The sequence below is a fragment of the Watersipora subatra genome, chromosome 2 (assembly GCF_963576615.1).
Source record: "Watersipora subatra chromosome 2, tzWatSuba1.1, whole genome shotgun sequence".
NCBI classification, from domain to species: Eukaryota; Metazoa; Bryozoa; class Gymnolaemata; order Cheilostomatida; family Watersiporidae; genus Watersipora; species Watersipora subatra.
Window position 1 is genome coordinate 7,748,798 of NC_088709.1, and position 26,212 is coordinate 7,775,009.

The window sequence follows — 26,212 nt, forward strand, 5'->3', positions numbered from 1 at the left end:
GCTGTTGAAATCCTATCAGTTCCCTGCGTCACATAGGCAGCGCAAGTCCAGGCTATCGGTCTCAACTGCTGGTCACGAGTAAGCCACTCCTCGAGTCTTTGAACCAGAAGAAACATTCTCTAAACAGATAATATTCTTCCTGGTGCGACTGTACTTGGTCTGAGCTCAGATTTACACAAGCTAAAGCAATGAATGGAAGGTTAGCGATTATCTTGTGTATTGCTGTCACAGCGAGCTGCGCCGAGACAGGCAGGGCAAAAACTAGGCTAAGGAGAGAGCCAATACAGAAGGATGAGGCGACAGAGGAGAAAACAAACAGGATTGACATAGGTAGGTGACTTTAGGTGACCTCTATAAAGGACTCAGTACAGAGGGCCAAATAAGGCAATAGCTGATCACAGATTATTTCATCAAATTATGTATAGATAAGTTGTAATTTTTGTTTCCGGGCGGTGACACCTCGGCATTCCTCAAAAAACATCTAACTCAGTAAAAGGTAATCAGCAGTATTAACTCTTTAAAGTTGGAATTAATTTTTAAAAATTTTAAAAGTCGACACGGCCATGTATAATCTTTCATAATTTGAGAAGTAATTGGTATTTCTTTAAACTGAAAATAGTCTCTTATTCAGCATAAAATCTCCTTCTTAATGATATATGAAATAGCAAGCTTTACTGAATTCTACCATTACATAATAATTGGAGCAAATGGTTTACAGAAATAATCTCTAAATTGCCCCTAAAATGTAGGAGATTATTGGCCATAAGAACAAAAAATGTGTTACACTTGTCTTGTGACCTCTCATGTTAGCCATGAACATCATAATGAACACTGAAACCTTGTCATCCTAGAAGCTTTATTATCTTGCACTACAGAGGACATGTTCCTATCAAGCATCACGAGAACTTATGAGTAGGATTGTGAAAGTTGTGGGATCAATAATCTTTGTAGTCTTTGGAGATTAGAGTGGGGCGGCTCTTTGTAAGTTTGTAAAAGTTGTACAAAATTTACAAACTTACAAAGCTATAAACGTGGGCTATTTCTAAGCTAATTAAAAAATTCCTTTTTAGACATAATACTTACTGAGAAACTTCCAAAACTAAACTAAAAGGGCCTATAAAAAAGAATAGTTGGGGCGGGTAGCTCACCAGTCAGATCGTTTGATCAAAAACTTAGCTAAAACGCTTTTGATTGGTGGCAGAATCAGAAACTCCTGGAGATTTCACATTATAAAATTCACGCCAGATGTGTCACTCGTTTCATATCAATAAGAAAACTTAAACTGGATATTTGGCTATGGCAATTTAGCCTTTATTTTTGATGACCAAGTTTGAAAAATAATAAAACCACTTAATTTGCTGCTATAGAACTTTAAATAGAGCGAATCTTGTAGAGAATTTTGTAAAGAGCACGACTAAAATAAAAATAGTTACTTAGCTACTGTTAGTGGTTGCCATGCAACAAGCAAATGAACTGTGCAGTGTCAGAAAGATGATGGGAGCGCCTTGCCAGCTTTATAGAGTTAATGGTGGCTACAAAAATTCTGATATTAGCAGTACAAGTGATGGCATAAATAGAGTTATCCACCCATGGGTGGTAAACATTAAAATTAAGACTAATTCAATTGCTTTTACACTCGCCCACATAGCAATAAAAAGTAATTAGGGCTAATTGATAATTTCTCACTTATTTCCGTACTTGACATATGCCGCTATTAGCATCTCAGCTAAAATATGCTGCCTTTAGCATCTCAGCTAAAATATGCTGCCATTAACACCTCATCTAACATATGCTGCCGTTAGCACCTCACCTGACATATGCTGTTATTATTTTTATACTTGACATAGAATAATCTTTTCTTCAATTTCCTTGCCGAGAGCAGAAGTAAAGCGCTTGTGTCACATGGCAAACTATAAACGCTCTTATAAACAACAATATTCAATGAAGTATTACGCAAACATTTTTCTGCCTTCCAATCGTTTTAGAAATGTCAAAACTACATAAAAGGCGTATAACAGAGAATATAGCTTTGTTACAAATTAATTTTAAATGAAGTGAAATCTGATTTTTATAATTTTTTGTTTTTCAAATGCCCAAGAAATTCCCACTATAGTTTAACAGCAGAAAGATTTTAAAATAAAGTTAAGACATAACATAGATGAATCAGCAATGGTTATTTCCCTCAAGTTCAGTGGAGTCAACTTGAGTGGGTAGATGTAAAGGTACGCTAAACCATGAACATGTGTAGTTAAGGTAAGTTAAGTTGAGATAGTGATAACTCACCAATGTGTACAACTGCCTATGTTTAATATTCTAAGAACATTCAAAATTAAAGTTTTCTTTTAAACCCTTTAAAGTTGGCGTCACATCATGCAGCTTTGACATTGTGTAGTTCATTTGCTTGTTGCATGGCCATCACTAACAGTAATCAAATAATGTTTTTCAGTTGTGTTCTCCACAAAATTCCTGACAATATCCACCCTATTTGAAACTCTATATCGGTAAAATTAAGTGGTGTGATAATTTTTTCAAAATCGGTGATCAAGAACGAAGGCTAAATTGTTAGAGCCAAGTATCCGGTTTAATTTTTCTCACTGCTATGAAACAAACACAATCGAGTGAATCGATGTGAATTTCGTTACGTGAAATCGCCAGGAGTTTCTGAATCAGCTACAACCAATCAAAAGTGTTTTAGCAAAGTCCTTGATCAACCGATCTGGCTGGTAAGTTACTTTACCAACTATCGTTTTTTACAGGCGCTTTTGGTTTCAGACGTTTTTTAGTAACTATTAGGTCTAGAAACAAATTTTTTTTAAATAGCTCAAAAATAGCCCAAGTTTATAAGCTTTTATTTTGTACAAATTTTACAAACTTACAGAGTCGCCCCACTCTAATCTCCAAAGAATACAAAAGGGCATTGATCCCACAACTTCTACAATCCTACTCATAAGTTCTCATGGTGCTTGATGGAAACATGTCCTCTGCAGTGCAATATAATAAAGCTTCTATGATGACAAGGTTACAATGCTCACTATGATGTTCATGGTTACCATGAGAGGTTACAAGACATGTGTAACATTATTTCTATAGTTAATAATCTCTTGTATTTTAGAGGCAATTTAGAAATTATTTCTCAAAACCATTGTTCCCATTATTATGTAATGGTAGGATTTAGTGAAGCTTGCTATTTTATATATCATTAGAAAGAAGAATTTGTGCTGAATAAGATGCTATTCTTAGTTTAAAGAAATACCAATTACTTCTCAAGTTATAAAAAACTCTGCACGGCCATGTCAACTTTTGAAATTTTTTTTAATTAATTCCAAATTTAAAGAGTTAAATCTATCAAGATGAGTTTCGTAGAAATAAAAAGTTGTAACCTTAGTTTCAAGGTTATATCATTTAGAAAGATTGTGTTGTATTGTTGATATCGAAAATCATGCTTGAACACAATCTCTTCAAAGATCTTTAAAATCTTCAAAAAGGATGGCATCAACACTGCCTGTCAAATCCACTTGCACACACCTGTCACTGTATCATCGTTACATGGAATGCTCAGGGGTGCACCAGGGTGGCCAGCGTTACCAGGTATGTCACATGAGAGAACAAATCCTCTAGAACAATGTCGCTGCGCACCAGCCATCTGGCACACTGCAGAATAAACGAACCGTTAGTGGTTTACTCTATGCGAGAAGGAAAATCGGCGGACACCATTGTTCTTCAGGCTATAACCCTAGCCTGTCGATGCCTGAGTGCGACTCTTTATTCCTAACCATGATTGACAGATAGAATGTCTAGTCGCCAGAAAAATGGTAGAAATAACGACACAAGTCAAGCCAAAACATATCGACCGGCATTAACAAATTCCATTTAAAGTTTAATAGTGGATCACAACTTGTAAAGTGGTCCTAATAATGACACTACTAGTGATCGGCTAGTTAACAGGGCTTCAGCTTGACTAACAATGTTAGTCTAACAGTAAGAGAGCTACAGACCTGCAATACCAACCAATCTTATAATAGGATGAGAATATATGTACACCGAAGAAGACTCTGCCTAAGCCCTAAACCCATCCAATAGATTTTTAACTATAATTTAGCTTTAACAAGTGTTAACTGAAACAGAGAATGACAAAAACGTGCAGCAGTATATAATTTGGTTCCGGGTTAATTAAATAACAATAAACAGTGCTTTCTATATCTTGCTTCTTAACAGCTATGAAAGCATGAACCTCAACTAGACTAGTGTGTGAGTGGTGGGGATAAAAATGTAAGAAGGGAAAGATTTTCTCTGAATTTACATAACAAGCAATCAAAAAACAGGGGCTGTCATCTTTCAATTTATTCATTAAAAAATCTCCTAAGCTGTCTAGTATTTGTCATCAGGAAAACTATAGGAGTGATGCAAAGAGATGAAAGACTGAAATGAGTAAAAATGAGAAGGTTTACTCTAATAATTAAATATTAAGAAATATAAAATATAAAAACACAAAATAACTATCGCTATGTTTAAGTTCATTCAGTCTAACTTGGATTATCGTCATATTTTCACTGCTGCCTTGACCTACGCACTTTCACCTTCCATCATAACACCGGAGCTAGATATTAAATTCCTTATCTCCAATGTAGGCTAAAGCTGAAGTGACAATAAGAAACTTACTTTCATTGGTTATCACATTCTTGAGCTTCTAGCGTTTCCTTACACGTAGTTTAATTTTACATTTAAAATTTTGCACAGTTTTATATAATTAATTTATTTCAGTGGTAAAAGTCATTACCTGAATTGTTTATTATTAATGTTAAATCTTTGAGCCATGGAACGAATTTAATCAAACGCGATGTAGTCTTATAAGATGATCGGCTTCAACGTACAATAGCTTTAACATGCACAACAAATATCAGAATGGATTAACTTTGCGTGTTAAGATTGACTGTATTAGTAATACATATTTGAACCATTTGTCAGGAGCAGACAACTCTAGCTTATGATTCACATTGCATGCCTTATTGTTATAGCCAAAAGCAATGAAACCGTGTATTTATACTCAAATCAGTCAAAGAGAGCCGAACCATTGGATCTGCCCTTTGTTTGACTTTGAAACGTAGCAACGTTGTACTCAGACTTCTTAAAGACTGTCCGGAAGAGGACAAGAGGAGACAGTCTAGAAATATTTTTGTTAATGAAAAGGATGTGCGTAGAGATGAGTCTAATTGTAAGCATATTGAAATGACAGCAAATGTTCTACAGCTGCTGTGGACCTCTCGCTGACTCCATCAGGACAAGTAGAGCTGCTGGAGGGGGAGGATTTAACACTAGAGTGCAAGATAAGTAACAAGCCTAGAGACAGCCAGGTGAGACTAAGACAAACACTAATTACAGCATATATAAAACGTAGCTGATGCTCAAGCTAGAGATATAGAGCATGATCTTTCTATAGTTCAACTTATCTAAAGCAGCTGCATCTAGCGACTTGTTAGAAACCTCCACATATCTCCCAAATATAACCATGAGGAACAAGGTCAGTGAGTTATGAAGTGTGAAAAAAGCTCAATTATTGCCAGCAAATATTTAAAAACAAAAAAGAATTATAATATTATTAAAAGGCATGCATTAAAAATATATTCTAATTCTATTTGGAGCTTTGTAACAAAAATGGCTACACAAAAATGAGCCTAAAAGATTTTGTATACACTTTGCCTCAATGTCATTCCTAGAGTGGTTATAGCACAGCTTGCGCTGGTTCCAGCATTCTAACTTTACTTCCTGTCTGCTCTGGGCTTTAATTGAAGTGGAAAACAAAAAAAAAGTTGTTTTAGAATTGTCATTATTATAATATCTATAATTATGGTAAATGCTAAGAGAGCCAGCTGTTAATGCTGGCTGTTAATACAATAAAGACAAAAATCGTTGACGACACACCGCCGAGAACAATTGGTTACATATGCGTGTTTAATGAAGAGTTGTGCCAGCTATCAATTCATAGTTTCCTATTCACTGGCTATAAACAAGACAATAAACCAAACGACAGCGTAAACAGATCTGGGCGTATTAGTATAAAAGCCATGTTGTAGGAGTTGCTCTCTTTTGTACCCGATAGTGCGTTATTGTGTAATTATTTCATAGCTCAGGCTCCATACTCAAGGTTTCCTTAGCAACATTGTAGCGTAGCCAAAACAAAAAGCTTGAAGTTTAGAATCCTACTTAAACAGTTGACCGGTGTAGAAATCCTGGTTCAGGGAACTACTAGGGCAGTTGACCCAGTTTCTACCTGGTCAACTGCAACCCTTGGCATTGGAATGATTCTCATTAGGACTGATGCTAAAGGAAATATGGAATCATATCTTTGTAAACCAAATATGATGTCATTAACCATTAGAGTTCGCAGTAAATTAAATGGTATTTCCTGCAGGGCCGGTAAAACAAGAGACTAGTATATCCCAGTGTCAGTTTACGCTATAGCGTAAGGTTAAAAGGCAAAGAGAGTGGACAAATCTCTGAAAATCACGGTTCAGTTGTTTATAGTGTTTGAGGTGAATTGAGAAGCTAATTGGATGAGAGGCATCCTACACAATCTTAATTCAACACAGGTTTAGATCAATGCATCAAATTTGGCAATAATTGGTTGAGTAAATTTGAACAATACGATTTGAATAACACATTCAGCCAAGCTTTTTCTGTCTCACGTGTAAAACAAGCTTCAGCAGCATATGTGGCAAGTCAGAGGCCAGTGCGAATTCATCCTTTGAGAGCAAGTAGATCAGCTGCTAGTCTACCACAAGTAAACCCCGTCGACACAGAGGAGAACGCTATGCCAGCAGATCAAGCATTGAATCTGTTCAATATATGGATTAATTTTGTAAGATTGGGAAATACATGTACTTTATTATGCCATCAGATTATCTAGCAAGTACCAAGTCAGCTTTTTATAACCCAGATACTGTACTCACTAAAAACTAATCTGAGATATAGCGCGCAGGTAAAACATTAAGATCGATAGCATGAGAAGACAACAACCAATATTTAAGCATAGGATGATAATGAACAATATTAGGCATTAATATAACTAATACAACAAAATTAATAAAAAAGGACAGTTAAATATCTAAAGACTAAACAAGAATTGCTAACCAAATTACCAGTTAAAGTTTAGCTACCTAAAATGCATCAAATGATATGAAATTTTTACTTAATTTACCTAATTTAATATGAAGATTAACTAGAATAAAAAAGAGCCAATCAGCTCTATATTTCTATTCTGCTCTAAAATTAGATCATAAACCATGTTGGCGTTGTCTTGATATAAGCAGTCATTTGGAAATGTAAAGTAAAAACGGTACAATTCATCCAGCATTTCTAAGGAGGTAATTCACATCGATGTTCTGGAACTTTCAACATACATTGATTGTTCATTTCAGGTTCAATGGTATTATATGATAAGGAACCCTGTGGACAACTCATTTGACAACTTCACCATTTTAGCAAATGAGGCAGCAACGGTGAATCCCGCCAGATACAGCGTGTGGACAACTGTTCCAAATGTCTACACATTAAGGGTTCGTCTCATATAAGTTACTGACAGTTACCCATTGCACATTTAACTATCCAATACATGTTCAACGTTTCATATCTTGTTAGCAGGCCAACAGGGTTACAGGAAATGACTGTTTTAACAGATACAAGAGATGAGGGAGCCAGACACAGGAGAATACTGCTGTTTCCTGTATGTGTCTTACAGCGAAACATACAGACAAATAGTAGCGATCCAAGTTAATGACAGTAAGTGGTCAAAATTCAGTTTGCATTCGTCATTCTATTGTAAATTAAGTCAATTGGCCTAGCAATCTGAAAAAACTTGGGAGGTATATTACAGAGCCCACGCCTCCTCCCACTACCCCATACGCTCCACCAAGAACAGTCAGGCCAAGCTATCGGCATGGCTACAGCAACAGAGGTCAGGCTCCCGGAAGACAGTACTCCCCGATAGATGAGATCATAGAGGAGGCTGTCGAACATGACATCGAGTCAGAGCTCGGCAAAAGACTGAACATTACTTTGGTATGTTACAAAAACAAATCACGAGGCATATGAGTGTCTGCGAATGTGATACAAAGATTTTCTTTGTTTACACAGACCAATATAAAAGTGTAAAAATAAAATAATGTAGTAACTATGTGTGTCGACTCCTTTCTTCCAGATAAAGAATAATGCTCAAGCGCAGCACTTGATACACAATGCTACAGAAGAGATCAAATCTCTTCTCAATATCAGTGAGAACTTGGGAAGCCATTTTTCCAATGGCACAGCTAAGGTAAAAATCACAAGACAGATGGAAGGAAAAAGCAGTCAGGTTGGTACAATCAATTCTATATCATACGATCTCAGGTTTAGAGTTGTAATCTGATTGTCTTGTCACAATATCTTGGTTATATACCGTTAGAGGAGGCAACAACTGTTTGTAGGTAAAGACTGTGGTTACAACATTGATTAGCAAAATATCTAGGGTTGACGCGAGCTTAGCCCAGGCTCTGACTCCAGCACAGGGCAGAGACAACAGCGGGCAGTCAGACAGCAGAAGTAATGAGGGTGGATCACCAGCCCCAATCGCGGATTGGAGAAGGATATACGAACAATATAAGGTAGGATGTAAACCCTTGTTAGCAAATCAGCAATCACCATGCGGTACCATGATAGATCACTCAATCACCATGCAGAACCATGATAGATGACCCAATCACATACAGTACTGTAATTCAGTTTGCAAATGGGAGCTTCGTCTCATTTCAGCAGGAAAATACTGATTCATCAGACAAGACCGACAGCAGCGGTCGCCAGCCGTCAGCATACAATGTAGTGCCTAGCTCAGGTAACAGCTGGGAAGAGCTGGAAATGGAAGAAGATGAAGACGAACAAGCACCTCCAGAAATCGAGGAGACCCAATCAAGGCCCTACTCAGAAGATCACAAAACCAAAAGGGTACCAGCAAAATATTCCGCAGGCTAAAAACTTTTCCAGATTTCATTATTTTTGGCATTCTCACCAGAAGCTAGATTGTTTCTATATTTAAAATACAACACACACACACCAACTCATTCATGAAACCAATGCACATATGTGTAACACCCATAAATGTCTATAACATCCATACATATAACATATATACATCCACACACCCAATGCTACACACGGATTTCTTACACCCACACATGCATTTATCCTACCAACAAATGTTTATTACATCCACACACATTTTTAACATCCACACACACTTCAAATATCCACATACATTTTTAACATCTACCTATACTTCTAACACCCACACACAATTCTAACACGTGCATTTCTAACACCTACAATAATTTCTAATATCCACATACATTTCTATTATCCACATACATTTCTAATATCCACACACATTTCTAATATCCACACACATTTCTAACATCCACATACATTTCTAATATCCAGATACATTCTAATATCCACAAACATTTCTAATATCCACACAAATTTCTAATGTCCACACACATTTATAGCACACACACGCACGCACACACATTTCTAACACCCACATACATTTTTAACATCCACCTACACTTTTAATATCCACCTACATTTCTAATATCCACACACATTTCTAACATCAACAAACAATTCTAACAACAGCATTTCTAACATTCACATACATTTCTAACATCCACATACATTTCTAGCATCCACACACATTTCTAATATCCACACACAATTCTAACACCTGCATTTCTATCACCTACACACATTTCTAATATCCACACACATTTCTAACATCCACATACATTTCTAGCATCCACACACATTTCTAATATCCACACACAATTCTAACACCTGCATTTCTATCACCTACACACATTTCTAATATCCACACACATTTTCAGCATTCACACACATTTCTAGCATTCACACAAATTTCTAACACTTTTAATGTTGAGAGTATCATAAGAGGCTACGTCGAATCCATTATTGTTGTATATAAAAAAATAACTGCCATTTTCTATGCAATACAAATACTATATTCACAAACCTTACAAATTTAGTTAGTATTTTCTCATTGCAAAAAAAAGCTTGTTATTTTACTGTAAGGTAAAACCAGTATATTTATCACTGTATGATTCACTGCAAAGCTGCCCCAGTTCATGTAAAACTTGATAACAGTTCTGACTACTGCTCTACACGACAACTTCCATAGCTCATCTTCAGAAATAAATTTCAGTGAAGAAATTTTGCCCGTTTTGGGGTCAGTCTGGTTCATGCCATTTCTAGCAGCACATTGAATTGAGTTATGGTCAGGCAACACAGTAAATGACTGAGATTCCAATATGCTCTTTAGCTTTGTCAAGAACTTCAACTTGTAACAAAATCATACATTATTTTAGTAGATTTCGAAAGAGTGAATAGCTGAGTTGTTTATTGCAGTGCCAATATCAACTCGTGATCAATGAGTTTGACCCAAGCCAATGTCCATCGATCGGTTCCAGAGACTCACCAGCAGCTATGTACTACGATAGGGACAACAAAGCTCCTGCTTACACCCAACAACCAATAGGAAATATACACACGCCAGCCGATAATGATCAGCTCTCTAGAATAGAAGATAGACTGATTGAAGAAATGGCAAACTCCAAGATGGTATGATCCCTGCACAGTTACAAAATATACTAACTATGCTTATCTCCGAACAATTTTCCCTTATCTCATCGCTCCACACACTAACAAAATATGGAACTCTTTTTAGGTGAACAAAACAGTGCTGATGCATGATAGCATGCTAGTGAAGACAGAGAAAATGCTAGAAGAACAAACTAGTAACATCTCTAAGTTGGAAGAACTTGTCAAAGACCTACGAGGTCAACTGGCAGAGTCAGAAGCAGTCAAAGATGACATGGAGGACAAAGTTACTAACGTCATGCTCAACATTCTCGAGGTAAAAAATTATACCATGGCATGAAACTTACGGAATTATGCAGTTCTGTGTAGTTCAGTTATTGTAGCTATCAGCTGAATCATTTAAACTCATTCATATAAGACTCATTTCCAATTGAGTTGAAGTCGCTTCCGAACTTACCCAACATATGATTTTATTGTCGGTTTTTCAAATAACGAGTAGAATCAGTCAGAGACTTCGTAGCATGAACAAGACTTACATGCACAACAATATTAATGTCCTTGCATCAATTGCAATGCACTTTTTACCTATGCAATTCGGTTTCAGATCAATAAACGGTTAGATGTAGCGATGCAAGCTAAAGGTACATCCCATTCTGGAAAAGCCATAGACGTTCTTAGTGCATCCGAGACAATAGCGTGTGACAGGCATCCAAATGTAACACACTACAAAGGTATTAAGAATACCCTCACAGGCATGCATTAAAATAGTCACAACCAACTTTGCTGTTGTGACGCCAGATCCCTGTTGTAGACTGCGCAGAGATAGCAGAAGAGGAGGATGGTCTGAGTGGAGTCTATTACATTCGGCCGCTCTATTCTGCCTGCCCCATTCCTGTCTGGTGTGATATGGACACGTATCCAGGAGGATGGACAGTTGTTCAGAGAAGGGAAGGTGGTGCCATAACTTTTAACAGAGACTGGAAAACTTATAGAAAAGGCTTTGGTAAGCAAGGAAGATTTTTAATTGTAATTAAAGCAAAACTCCTAAATAAGGCTTACATTTTGATTAGGGCAATGCAGACATCACTGTGTCTAGAGAGCTGGTTTTTAAATTATATCTCGACATTTGGGCTTGTGATTTCAGGACATGTAACAGCGGAACACTGGTTAGGAAATGACAACATATTTTTGCTCACCAACCAAGACTCATATATGATGCGAACAGATCTCTGGGATTTCTATGATAGTCGTGTATACGCCGAGTACAGGAGCTTCAAGATTGATGGAGAGAGGGATGAATACAAACTGACCGTGGGAAACTACTCCGGTAAGTAGGAGACTGACTTAGCAGTGAGCTCAAATCGGCACAAACGCTAGCAACTTCATAACAGAATTTGAGTTTTATAAATGTACTAGACGTAACGTAAACAGGTGTTAGTTGTACATCCATATGCAAACTTGTATGACAAAATGTTAAAGGAACGGCTGGAGACGGAATGAAGTCACACAACAAGCACAAGTTCAGTACCCGTGACCATGACAATGACATGTGGCAAGACTACCACTGCGCCAGCGAGTGGGAAGGAGGATGGTAAGATATAATGTGTCTTATCTGAGCAGTAAGCAACAACTCCAAAGAGCACATATACCTGAACAGCTGGAAGAGAGTGAGGGTTGGACCAGTAACCTTGCATTCACAAGGCCTTAGTCTAATCACTTAAGCTTAGTTCACACGAGCACGAATCTTTAATGAAACCATAGATGTAAACTTGTAACGAAATCTGCTTAGGCAAAAGCAATGTATTGGATCCTTTGAGGTTTCGCGAGGCTCAAGCAATGTTAGATTTCATAAAATCATTAGTCTAAAGAACGGATATGATTAGGTAGCTTATGTTTTGTCACCTCCATCTTCAATGCTACTAGCCAATTTTTGAAGGGAATGCAAGCAATTGTTTTGCAATTTCTAATACACAAATTCGCACTTAATATGTCATTGTTAGAAGCAATTCTGTATATCACTATACACACATAGACCTGGCAAGATGAGCAAAGGCTGGCCCAGAGTAATATTTAGGCATGCTCAGCATAGAATGCAGAGTGTGCAAACTGTTGAATACCTTAGTCATATCTCTCTACACGTGACTATAGGTGGTTTACCAACTGCTGGAGCAGTTATCTCAATGGACAATATTACAACACAAGCAGCCCACCATACAATGGCATCTCCTGGAGGGAATGGAAGGAAGAGCAACTCTACAAGTATGTCCATGCTCATATGTATACAGCCAAACCTAGACATACCTAGTTCATCCATAACAATAACTGTTTGCATGTCGAAACCATCATGTCTTAGAGCAAATATTCTTAGTAGAAAGCATTGTGTTTTGTTCAATTTGTCTACAGACCAACAACAATGATAAATCAATACTTAAGATAATTACATTAATAAAATTAATATTAAAATAAACTCATTATTTAAAACTGTGTAAATAACCAAGTGTAAAAACTTGAAACTATATGTAAAAAATGAAAAATCAATAAAAATATTTTTGGTTACTTTAGCTTACAAACGATGAACTAGTCGTCATGGCAATGTATAGATTCAGAAAAAGTGTAAGTGATAAGAATACACAGCTTTTTACAATTATTCTGAAATGGCAACATTTTGAAAAATTTTCAGATGGCAAATGTTGAAAAGCATTTCATTTTTACCAGCAGAAAGCTTAAAATGCAGACGATAACATAGTCGTTGTTTTCATTTGCTCAATTTTTGTGTTGTACGTTCAAAAACACGCGTGTTGGGGTGTGACTTAGCCTGTCTTGACAAACTGTTGTTTTTGCGGAGTTGTTCCCCCGTCGAGCGGGCGAGCAACACAACAGCTTGTCACAAGACGTACTGCACCTGATGCATCAGCTGCACTTATAGGGAGTTGTTCTTTTCCATCTATGCGGCATGGTTGCGATGTTATGTTGGTCACTCCATTGGTAATTATAACGGATTTCGCGCAAAAATTTATGCAGAAAAAAATAAGATTACAAGGTTTAACCAGCGACCAGTCTCTGCGGTAAACGTTAGTAGAACTTGAGAACTTAGGCAACAACAGCGATTAAACATGTCATTATTTGTGCGTTCAGTCAGTTTTATTTCTATTTTTGTATCGGTTAGTTTTATTTGTTCTTATGGATTTTATTTTCAATATATTTTATTCTTAAGTTCTACTAAAATTTACAACAGAGACTGGTCTTTGGTTAAACGTCGTAATCTTATTTTTTTCTACATAAATTTTTGCGCGAAACCCGTTATGATTACCAATGGAGTGACCGCCATAACATCGCAGCCAAGCCGCATAGACGGAAGAGGACAACTCCCTTTCAGTGCAGCTGATGCATCAGGTGCAGTACGTTTTGTGACAAGCTGTTGTGTTGCTCGCCCGCTCAACGGGGGAACAACTTCGCAAAAACAACAGTTTGTCTAGACAGGCTAGGTGTGACTGTATACAACTGTTTTATCAACTCCTGTTCGAGCTATTATGTCAGGTAACAGATAACACACAACAAAATATTGCAATCTACACCAATATGATACATATCATTAAAAGTCCCCGATGAGAAAATTAGTCAAGTAAATCTAGCCAACCATGATATTTAATTCCATGATGGTGCTACACAGGTCAGAGGTTAAGATCAGACCAGTCTACCAAATTAGAACTGATAGCCAGTCTGATCAGCAGGAAGATCAGACCGCCCTCTCTGACGATCCGACTGCAGCCCAAGGTGACCAGCCAAGACAGAGCATCAGAGTTGCCAGAAGAAAATACAACAACGCTGCCGTCAACTGAGCTGCCATCAGTCATAATGTACAGACATAACCGACTACCATGTTAACAAAGACTGCAGAATCCGCTAATTCATCTTCTGTTTCCTGCCTACGTAAATCTTCAACAATGCTTTAAAATCTACTTTGCCAAAATTTCTATAAAATCTCACTTTGTTAGACGTAGCTAGAAAAGTTGTTAATAGCCTCAGAGATCCCTTTATTTTACGCAACAACCTACAATATTTTATGGCTAAAATTTCATGCTGAGTGGCGGGAAAACCGCTTCCTCAACCAATAGGAATTTACTAACTTTCATTTACTAATCTTAAGAGTATTTATTGTATTTCCCTCAAAGTATATTTTTATTTTGATGGTTTCCAACGGAAGAACCTCTAAAATACAAACCAGTAATAAACCAAACTGGATTGTGCAAGTAATAGATGTAACTCCCACAGACATAGAGAGGGGTTTAAAATTATACAAACCTTTCTGATACTTGTTGCTTAGTCTCATACCTTACTCCAAACTATCTTTCACCTAACAATCATGCACACACCTTGAGGTTGTGAATCTGTTTAATCTAACTTAGTTTATATATTATCTAATATTATATATATATATTATTACACAACCAGAGGTAAGTCAAAATCATCAGTCCTGGCATGTTATCTACTTTCTGCTTTTTTATATACTGTTCTGCATTTCTCGCAGAGCCAAAGTTGATCAGATTAAGTAAAGCTAAGGCTAAGATCAACCGAGTTGTGTTTCCTTGAAAACAAGGAATGTGAAAGTCTCATTCCAACTCCTTGCATATTTTAGAAAAGCCAAAACTGAACTGATACACATACTAGTATTCTCGTGAGAACGTATCTACTAGTCGCTGTTTAAGAGGTTATCAGAGGCTTCTCATAGTACCACTGTAGCTGCAGTCCATTGCATTTCATTCGCTGATGCTGTCACATTTATAGAGCTAGGAATAACCTGTCACTTGCACAAATCTGCCTTGCGACTCAACGTGATAACAAACCTGCCTTGCGACTCAACGTGATAACAAAAACTGGTTAAATAAGTAGGCACTTAGGTTTGTGCGGATAAAGAAAGACAACCTATAGCTGTTGGATTACCAATCCAACCAGTTACAATACATAGGATTCCAGCTCTTCGACAGCGTCAGCCAAAAATGTAAAAGCTATTCAAGACACATATACCGCCCATGGCTAACTCTGGGAATAGATATAACAGGTGCATTCATAAGATACATAAACCCTAATACTGGTAATATGAATAGAGACTAGTTGGATTTACTGTTGGCATGTCTAAGACAGCGATGCTCCTGCCATGTAATGAGAATCCTCCTTGCTAGCCAGCAAGCTGCCAATTTACAAATGTAAAAAGCTTAACTATACTCACTGTTTGCTGTTAGCTTTTATCTCGGGCTCATCAGAAGACTCCTGGGCGACTATAATTATAAGCATCTTGTCCATTCTCATTAGCGTCGACATGGCGAACCCTTCAGGTATAAGAGACGATATAGTAACCACTCGGTAGCTGAGACAATATAATCACAACCGTAATGCATGTGATAATAGTAGAGGTACCTTGGGACGGTTGCAACGCTGAGTAACGCTCCTCATCAACCCAGGAACTTAAGCTAGAGTCGACCATCGGATTGAACTGATACCTCCGTGAGTCCTTGTACACGAGGACTACTGGAAGTTTCATATCATCTCCTACTTCCTGCCAGTTATGAAAAGAGTGCTACTGTACAGTTTAGAATTGAATCCTTTAGGAAATTGTAGACTAACTGGATTAAGTTAACTTGGCGTCTTCAACCAATAGAATTATGAATAGGATTATGGAAGATGTTATCAATATTATCAATGACAAGACCAAAATGTAAAATCACCATATGTGTTATCGAGATAATCCATTAACGCGAACAGTCAGATACCGTCAGCCACAGGTGTATGTAAATAACATATCCTTGATTCTTTTAAGAATGAGAAGTAAATGCTTCCAACCAAGGTGTCTGTCGAGAGTTACCCCACCTTGTAGCAGTTTAAACAGTATTCGTACAAGCTTTACTCTTACCTTAGCCAGTGCTTTCGATTCTGCCTTATAGAAGTCAACATAAATGCTGTAGTTTTTAGCCGTAGCGGAGAACTCGGACTACAACATGGAAAATGTATGGCAGAGTGTTTTCTGTGTCAATTGGTATTGAAATAAGCAATTAACTCCAACACAGAAGCTAGTGGCATTCCCATATGTAAGATTAGCTCATCTCCTAGTACTTTAACATAGATTTGAACAATATCCCAAATTGAGAATTCAACAACAGCAACCATCTTCTTTCATCCTTTTGTAATCGAGGATCTAGAGAGATAGCCTCTCGTTCATAACTTACAAATAGATGGTGAGATTGTTCTCCCACATAAACAAAAAAGGCTTCCTCAGCTGACTGCCTAAGTCTATCCTTCAAACTGCCAATACTGTGCATAGTAACTATTGGCTCTCTACAACAACAAAACATTGTTTTAGCAAGACTTTCATCATCATTATGTAGTTTTCTATTTCATCCTTGTAGAACTCTGAACATGATAACTTCCTATACACGAACCATGTGGCAACTGTGGCCACCGCCGCCTGCTGCGGGTGGCTTGCATGTCCACAAGTATTTGAGTTTCGACCAGCAAGAAGTTAAGACAAAAGGTGACAATCATGTATTTTGTCTTCATTTTTATGTACAGTCACATCTCTACTCGCGACTGCCATGACATACAAATTGTTCAACGCAAATTTTAAAATTCAAGCAAATTATCGGCTGTTTACCTGAAGCGATTTTTAGCATGACATGTGAAGTTTCTCCCAGCATTGCAATGTTATAAATGAAGGTGGAAACGCTGAAAGCAAGAGTTACAAAAGGAACTTGAAACAAAAATTTACTATAATAAAAGCCGTGTTCCATCTGAAGCCACGCTAAAAGCTTTAGGAAAAAAGATTGCTTCTTGTGACTGTCAGCTTGGTAGACGAACATTCTCCACCTGCACCGATTGACTGCCTTGCCAGATTTTGAAATAATTGTGCACTTAGTTATCACACCTGATGATCTCTAACGACCAGACTGCCAGAGTAGTAGTCTATGATAATCAACCAGACTGCCAGAGTAGTAGTCTATGATAATCAACCAGACTGCCAGAGTAGTAGTCTATGATAATCAACCAGACTGCCAGAGTAGTAGTCTATGATAATCAACCAGACTGCCAGAGTAGTAGTCTATGATAATCAACCAGACTGCCAGAGTAGTAGTCTATGATAATCAACCAGACTGCCAGAGTAGTAGTCTATAATAATCAACCAGACTGCCAGAGTAGTAGTCTATGATAATCAACCAGACTGCCAGAGTAGTAGTCTATGATAATCAACCAGACTGCCAGAGTAGTAGTCTATGATAATCAACCAGACTGCCAGAGTAGTAGTCTATAATAATCAACCAGATTGCCAGAGTAGTAGTCTATGATAATCAACCAGACTGCCAGAGTAGTAGTCTATGATAATCATAACAAAATAAATCGAGTAATTTTGGATGTCTCCTAATCTAAGTTAATGCAAGTTACACGCTGTATTTCCATCTCTAGTTTTACATGTATCTCTGTTTCATGCATTGTCAAGTATACACTTCTGTTTGAATATCTCTAAGATAATGTGACGACAAAACCCTCTGTGTTGTTAATTTACCATTACTAAACCTCTCACATGTATCACTTTTGTTTTATTGCAATGCATAATTATAAGCAGTATTTAATAATAAGTGATCATAGGTTAGCTTATGGACTGAATTAGACACATCACCGTGTATTTCTATGGGATTATTTGATCAAATATACAGCGGTTTGTATTAGAGTTGCCCCGATTTTGGTATCAGAATCGGTATCGGTTCACACTTAACACCATGGGTGTTAAGTATCTGAATCGGTATCGGTCGATCTTTTTTTGAAATATCGGGAACTTCAGCTACTTTTACAGATCAACTATTTAGCAGAAAACAACATTTTAGCCTGCTACACTGATAAAGATCATCAGCTGCAATTTCCTTACCCTTACCTAATGAATTCCGGGCCTGCCATACAATTTATTTCATGTCTATAGCCTGATTAACATCAACACAGTTGAGGAACCTTTTTGCTTTGGTCAGGACGTGATCAACAAGTGTGGTATTTCTTAATTAGAGTGATGGGATTTATTGCAGCCAATCACGAACAAGATAACAAAGCAAGAAAACAAGAATGCGGAGTAATATTTCTATTTACTAGCATTACAAAAGAAATTTAAGCAGTCGATGCATAAAGTTAACTATCTCTCTCTTTCTTTATCCTGATGATACATAGCTTGTTTGTCGGGTTGTTCTCATTTGGTTTGGTTGTGTTGTGAATGTAATTTGTTTCTTTCTTTTATTATATTTATTTACACATCAACTTTTGAAGTTTATCTAAATAATTATGGTCTTACAGATCATTTGATGAAGTAGTTCTTAAGAGTAAACTATCGCAAGTCTTACTAGAAATTTTTAAAATGCTGTTCTTTCACAGGTGCCGCTAGCGTTGTTGTTTTGTTGTTGACAACAACAATAAATAAATGCATTAATATTTATATTTTTATAATAAAATGAACAATTATCTATGCAAGACAAATGATCTGAATCGGTATTTGAATCAGATTAGTTTTTAATAAGAATCGGTATATCGGATAGGTATTTGAATCGGCTGGTGAGTTTAGAACCGGGGCATCTCTAGTTGGAATACATAAAGCAGGTCTAGGAATGACTTAAATACATCTGTAGAAGGCTGGCTGCGCAACTAGGGAGCAAGAAGGTCTGGAATAATGTGTCTTACCTCCTACACCTGATCGCAAATCTGCTTATATCTTCAGCTGTACGGTCTCCGTGATACTCAACCACTCTGTCACCATGAACACTACAAACACAGTGTGACATACATTATACTACATTTGAAAAATAACTATATTTTATTAACTGACAGCTCCTTGAAGTCTTTAAGCTCCGGTCAACCCGAACATACAGCACTTTTTCTGTAAGCTAGTAGCGCAAACTATAACTATAGGACAGCTTGGCAAGTGAAATCAATAGAATTATGTAATATTTTACAATAATATACCACTAGTGGTAAGAAGAGAATCCACTAAAGTAAATTTACTAATCAAAAGCTTCAATCAAGACAAAATGGAGCCGACTCCGAGCAAGTGGGTCAGATATAATGTATATATCTCAAGCCTGAGACGTTAATACATTCTTATTGAAACAACAGAATCTCAAACCATACAAGTACAATTTATTTAAATTAACCAGCAGTTGACCATGCCATGTCTATACAGACAGTACATCTATAATTTAAGGTTTGGATGTAAACTATTTTGACATACTTTTAGAAAAGAAGTGTGACAAAGCCAGCAGCCATCTTGAATCACAGATGGCTGCCACTTTCAGCAGCGAAAACCTTAAATGCTTAACAAATACAAACATAAAACTGCCGATAAAAGTGTTTCACTCAAACTACTGGACATTTCGGTGTACAAACAGTCTTAGAATTTATATATTTCTGTAATATGATATATATCTAACTAAGTGCATGCCGGGCGTTGCCTGGGTAATAAAAAAGTCCTTGCACAGAAAATTTATTTTTATTTAACATATACATTTACCATTTTAACTTGTAAACTTCATATCACCAGAAAAGTGTTTTGTACAGTTCAAATAATTTTAGAAAAACAATAGAACATCTGTAAAGGTGTTTAAATGTGAAATAATTAGCAAGTAACGGCTAAATAAATGATACTATGATTATGAGTATGATAAGTATGATTACTAAGAATACAATGAAAATGATTTGATACTGATAAACTGAGAACTGTGAACCTTGAAAACAAAATAAAAATTATGAATATTTTGAATTAATAATAACAATGAGTGCATAAAAGTGTATGTGCAAAAAAGGTTTTTATTACAGCAGAAGCTATCCATCAAAACTTTGAATCCGGCAATATTGGTATCTCTCAAGACTAGTACAAACGTAAAAATGAGATATCAGACTGTTTTTGTCTGATACTTTGTCTGACCGAATGGAGAGAGAATTTAAAGGCAATTCCTACTCAAAATTACACAATTGTCCACGTGAAAAGTATTTAGCCTTTACAGATTCAGCGATCAACTTTAGGAAAGACTGAAAATAGAAGTGTAATGGCACATTTTAAATTGAAACGGCACATTTAAAAATCACAAATTGAAAAAATAGGTAATAGATAATGATAAAAAAGCTTTTAAAATTTAAAAAAAGAACAAATTCAAAAGGTAATATAAATTATTCATAATATCAAGTACTTGTTTAGCGTGTGCAATCACAAAAAGGATATACAGTATATGGTAAGAGTGATGGGGATGATAAGAAGGCTTAGCCTTGTGGTTATGCACTTGTTAGTAGACTTGCGATTTGAATGTTGTGAGTTCACATCCAGTATGTTGGTGATTTTTCAATGCTATAACTGGAAAGACAAACACTAAAATTTATATGTTATGTTTCTACAAAAACAGAATATTAGCAGCTGAGGCAAATGACTTTCAACATTTTCATATTTCTTACTTCTTCAATCAGAAGAAATATTTCATATTTCTTATCATTGATTCTGTTGGCTATCAAGGATTCATTTTAGCTACGGCAGCATTTTTGGTGTATAATAAAAACAAAAAAGAGTAGAAAAACAATAATTCAGAATGGCTGGACTACTTTAATGTTAGTATGTTCCTGAGTTTGATCGGTCTTACCAAAATATAGGTGCAACAACTTGTTACAAAGCCAGCTGATTGAGCTAGGCTGACACTTGCAAAGGCCTGGCTAAAGTGAGGCAGCTATAAATAAAAAAACATGAACATGTCGGAGATTAAGGAAAAGAACAAGATTTGCTGACTACCGGGACTATTTTTAATTATTATTTCCAGGATTTGTCATTATCGGACAAAAATTACCCAAAGTTTCTATGTTAGGCCAAACTATTAGTGTCATTCTGGCAAGGTTCTCCCTAGCATTTAAGCTGACCAACGCATTTGATGACTACGGGAAATTGTGAGCTATTGCGCTGGAATATAATCGGCGTAATATGAAACACTTACTACAAGATGCTTGGGAAGCCGGCGATGTCATACTTCTCCGCCACATCTCTGTACCTTGTAGCATCTATTTTGGCCACATATATTCCGGTGCCGTCTAACTTACCACCTACTCTTTCATACACTGGCTCTAGTTTTTTGCAGTGCCCACACCATGGAGCATAGAACTGTCAGCCAAAGAAAGCACACGGAATGAACGGATAAGAAAGTGGCAACCAGAAGTTTTGTTTCTTTTAAAGACATAGTTTGTTGCTATCATGCGCACTCAAAGGCGTGCAGCTCATTCCTAATGCTTCTAGAAATCATTAAGCTGTCCCTACAAACCAGTCATTGCACTAACCTTCAGATCATCAACAGTTGAAGCAAGTATAAACCTTTTACTTAATTGCATCACTGTCTAAACAGCTGTGACTGATACCTTGCATCACTGTCTAAACAGTTGTGACTGATACCGTGCATCACCGCCTAAACAGCTGTGACTGATACCTTGCATCACTGTCTAAACAGCTGTGACTGTGACTGATACATTGCATCACTGTGACTGTGACTGATACCAAGAAAGCAAATCTTTATTATAATAAAAGCAGAGTCCATTCCTTTGTCCGAAGCCTCATTAAGAGTGTTAAAAAAAACAAATTGCCTCGCATGAGAATTGAACTCACATCCTCCACTTTTCACTTCGGCACTCCAACCACCACACCACTCGGTCACCTTGTCACTTTGTGAATTAACAATGCACATAGTGATTACTTATTACAATCTCTTACGGTGCATGGGAGTGCCAAGCGTACCAGGTTTTTTTAAATCAGGAATATTTGAATTAAAAACTCCTTTGCATTTGTTTTTCTCGACAACAGAAATAACACTTTCTCAGACATTGGAGTAATCCAGTAGTTAGAACTTGCATGGTCTATTTTCAAATGGTAGATGAACTCTAACTTTAACAACCTTCATTATGGTTCTCAAAATTTTAAGCTTCAGCAATAAATGCAACAAATAAACAAACATAAGTCTGCATTATAACCATAATGCCATAAATAGTGACTGCAAGTAGCCTTCGCTACACAACCAAACCACTAAATAAGGTAACAGAGTGGAACAGACCTGAAGTAAGTAGGGATTGTTTCCTTTCATTTCATCAAATCTGCTCAACAAACAGGAAACAGTATACATGTACATTATTGTGTCCGATGTTCAAATGTTAATGTAAAACAAAATAGACAAACACTAGTGCTTACATGCAAAGTGACAGCCAAACTTATAATTGGTGAGTTCTGATACTGACCTGTTATCCAAGTTCATTACATATGTTCCATGACCAGATAATGCTTTCACTTGCCATAATCCTGTACATAAGCATAAACGACATGTCTATACAAAAAATATGACGGAAATGCACTTGTAAGAGCCGATGCATCCAGCCAATGTTCGTGCTTATCTAGCCAATGTTCATTCCTACTATGAACAAGCAGCGGCCTCACTCTTTTATAAAAGAAATAAACTGAATGCAGTAGAACAAATATTGTAACAAAGCCTTGGAACCTCAAAACTATTAGACTACGAGATTGTATAACACTGTTGCTATTATGGCTAATAATTGTCTTGAGCAATGGTACACAATACAAGAACAAGTTTTATTTCAATAAAAAAAAACTCTTTTTAAAGCTAAGTGTCGAGCACCATTTGCTGATCACCCTAAAACTGTGATTACTAGTACAGTAATTAAGAATTGTTTTAGCTAGCTTCAGATTTAGAAGCTTCTCAATTCTAAATAAGCACACTAAGCTAAAAACGACAATATCCACCTCGTACAAAGTTGAAAGAGCGTGAAGTCAATAAGAAATACAGCAATACAAATATTCAGTCATAAGTGGTTAATGTTTGTTTATAAACAGCTATTATTGTAAGACTAAATGCCTATTGCCGCTACTTTATACGTTCACAGGTTTATAAAGCTTTATTTATTTCATAAAATTATTTAGATAAACGCGAGAGCTTTGAGGTATACCGCTTATATCAGAACCATAATAAACCAAAATATTTGTGTGCTATTATACGTTCCTCTACTTTATTTCACAATTGGCAAGTTTCTTGTATTTTGATAAAACTGTTCTTGCTACAATAACAACAAATGTTCGTATACTTACCGACGCATAAAACTAATAAGACAGTAACAAAACCATTCTTCTGGTCATCAGAGAGCGACATCTTTCCTACTTATCAAAAGATGAGGACTTTGCGAAATGCACAATTTGCACAAGTAGGTATTTTCTTCTCGTAAGGACCTTGACCTAAGTGTTATTTAGCTAGTGCTGTTACAATAGATCTACGTAAAGCACAAATTACCGTAAAGAGCTCTGAATGCGGTACGGCTATTATAGTACTCGCGCTTGCCGCCAACGCCTTCAGGTGCAGCGCTTACCGTATGTGGACATAAATTGCGCTTCTACATGTCAGGGGCGGATCTAGGAAAAAAGTGTATGGTGCAAAATTTGTGTAATATATCTAGAGTGGGAGGGGTGCGCGAGACGACCCCCTTACCTGGCCTCGCGCTGGCGGAACCTTTTGAAATTTAGGCATCTTAGAATGAAGGAGAGGTGTGTTTGAGCCCAAAAAAGTGTAATCATTTATTTGCAGCAAACAACAAGTTTAGAGGTAAAAATTGACATTAGATATGATTAATTAAATTGGTGTTTTATAATATTGCCAATATTCCTTATACTATGTATATCAAGAGTACATGTAAACAGAAAGTTAACAAACATTTGTGCAATAAAATAAAATCAAGACAAAATCAATCACAAAACCTCAACAGCCATTTGGTTTGGTTGTGCAGAAATTAGCCATCATTTCTGCAAGCTACCATAAAAAAATTTTCGTAGTATTAGTTACATAACGATGCTACTATAAAACAGACATATTAGGGCATACTTTTTTAATTGTTGTTTTGTCGTCGAAAGAAATGATCCAAAGTTCGTTCTTGACCTTTCTTTTGAGACATTTTGCTTTTAAAATTGTTTGTAGTAATTCTTTCGAAAAAGTTGTGGCTCAATTGGAGATGTTTATTGGGACCAATCTCATTTGTTTATAAGCAAAACAAATTCAGGTCAATGTTATTAAAACTGATTTGTTATAACAAGCTCTACTAGGCCGTTTTTGTTAATTTCCTCTTAAAGCAAGTTCTGAGTGAAATGAATTGTAATTTACTCAATTCTTGATGGATTTTAAATCTTTTTTTAATTTTTTGCCATATTTATGGTGGTGCATTTGCACCATATGCACCACAGTAGATCCGCCCCTGCATGTATTACAAAAACGTGAATAGTTTTGATGAACTCGTCACAAATATTGTAACCTGCGTTTGTGTTGAAACAGAGCCATTGAGTGTAAGAGTTATGCCACCAACAGATTACGGGCGCCATTCTAGTTCCACTTTGCGCAATGGTTTCATTTCATTGTTATAGGCAATGGTATTTGCTAGCCAATAAAAAGCCACGTAAGTGAATGTTGGCCAATAAGCTTGCATGACAGGCAATGCTTGCTAACATATGATACTTCAGTTAACATGATGTAGTAAGTATCTTTGACTGCCTTATTGCCTCTGATCAAGCAAAAAAGAGAGCACAAATCCATAAAAATTCTGAGTTGAGGTTTTTACATATGCACATATATTTGCAAATAGAATGCATACATACACACACATATTCAAATGCAATAAAATTAAATAGACAAATTAGATATGTCTTGTGGTTGGGCAAGGGTTTGCAAACAATAAATATATATACAAAAATGCACCAAATAAGGCCAAATAGATCAAGTATATAATATATACAGTCGATTTAATGAATTGCTAGAAACATACATATATAATTATTGTTAACACGGGTTTATTAGCAGTTAGCACCTAGTAGTGGAGCTTCTAGAAACACATTAATGTCACATACATATGTAAATATTGTTAATATGGGTTTATAGCAGTTAGCACCTAGTAGTAGAGCTACTACAGACACTAAGTTAGTAAACATGAACCGAAGTAAACGTATGGATGATTACTTTGCCTTTTTGGCCATTGACCCTATGAATGTAGAGCGGCTCCCTTGGTACATCCTACAGGTTGACCTTTACCTAGTTTTTTTGTTTGGTCTTTGCAAAAGAAAACCTATGCCTAGTGTCTATAAAAGTGCTAAGCAACTTAGATGGTAAGTTATGACACTTAAGCACAATGTTTTCTATGCTGGCAACCTTACCAAAGCCATCGATCAGAGCTCTCCGGATGTTTCTATGTGATGCTTGTTCTACATTAGCCCTGAAAATCTTTTCCCATTTCAGCATATCATATACGGGTTCAGCAACACGGCATAAAGCCCCCCTTTGTAGTCCTTAAGTTGAACCAACTTACTGACCCTATCTAATGCATCCGAAGTTGATGCAGATTGAAAACATGTTTGGCAAACTATTTTTCACTTTTTAAGAGACTTTAAACAGAAGCCTGAAATGTAGTAGAGAGAATTTTTCTCAGCATCAAAAATGTTTGATTCTAAAAACAATGACATCATGTAATGTGATGTTGTCTGATCGAC

General features: G+C 36.6%; 2 protein-coding genes across 2 annotated transcripts in view; one reads left to right on the forward strand and one right to left on the reverse strand.

The window, feature by feature from the left end:
* LOC137387518 (protein disulfide-isomerase TMX3-like) overlaps positions 1 to 23,907 on the reverse strand; it is a 32,446-nt gene extending 8,539 nt beyond the window's left edge. The window contains exons 1-9 of the mRNA XM_068073964.1: positions 23,780 to 23,907; positions 22,918 to 22,978; positions 22,737 to 22,776; positions 21,636 to 21,799; positions 19,348 to 19,428; positions 16,863 to 16,971; positions 16,550 to 16,627; positions 16,057 to 16,195; positions 15,869 to 15,968 (exon numbers count right to left, since the gene is read on the reverse strand). Of these exons, the coding sequence (XP_067930065.1) occupies positions 15,869 to 15,968; positions 16,057 to 16,195; positions 16,550 to 16,627; positions 16,863 to 16,971; positions 19,348 to 19,428; positions 21,636 to 21,799; positions 22,737 to 22,776; positions 22,918 to 22,978; positions 23,780 to 23,840 (833 nt within the window). The 5' untranslated portion in view covers positions 23,841 to 23,907. The remainder of the gene's footprint in view (positions 1 to 15,868; positions 15,969 to 16,056; positions 16,196 to 16,549; positions 16,628 to 16,862; positions 16,972 to 19,347; positions 19,429 to 21,635; positions 21,800 to 22,736; positions 22,777 to 22,917; positions 22,979 to 23,779) is intronic.
* Positions 189 to 14,801, forward strand: LOC137387003 (uncharacterized). Its single transcript, XM_068073279.1, has 16 exons — positions 189 to 330; positions 5,248 to 5,351; positions 7,416 to 7,553; positions 7,674 to 7,776; positions 7,871 to 8,055; positions 8,195 to 8,347; positions 8,460 to 8,636; positions 8,785 to 8,973; positions 10,450 to 10,662; positions 10,769 to 10,957; positions 11,246 to 11,372; positions 11,453 to 11,644; positions 11,786 to 11,968; positions 12,121 to 12,232; positions 12,790 to 12,900; positions 14,312 to 14,801. The coding sequence occupies exons 1-16, from the start codon at positions 189 to 191 to the stop codon at positions 14,478 to 14,480; spliced, it is 2,487 nt and encodes an 828-aa protein (XP_067929380.1). The 3' UTR covers positions 14,481 to 14,801.
* Positions 23,908 to 26,212: the final 2,305 nt, after the last annotated feature.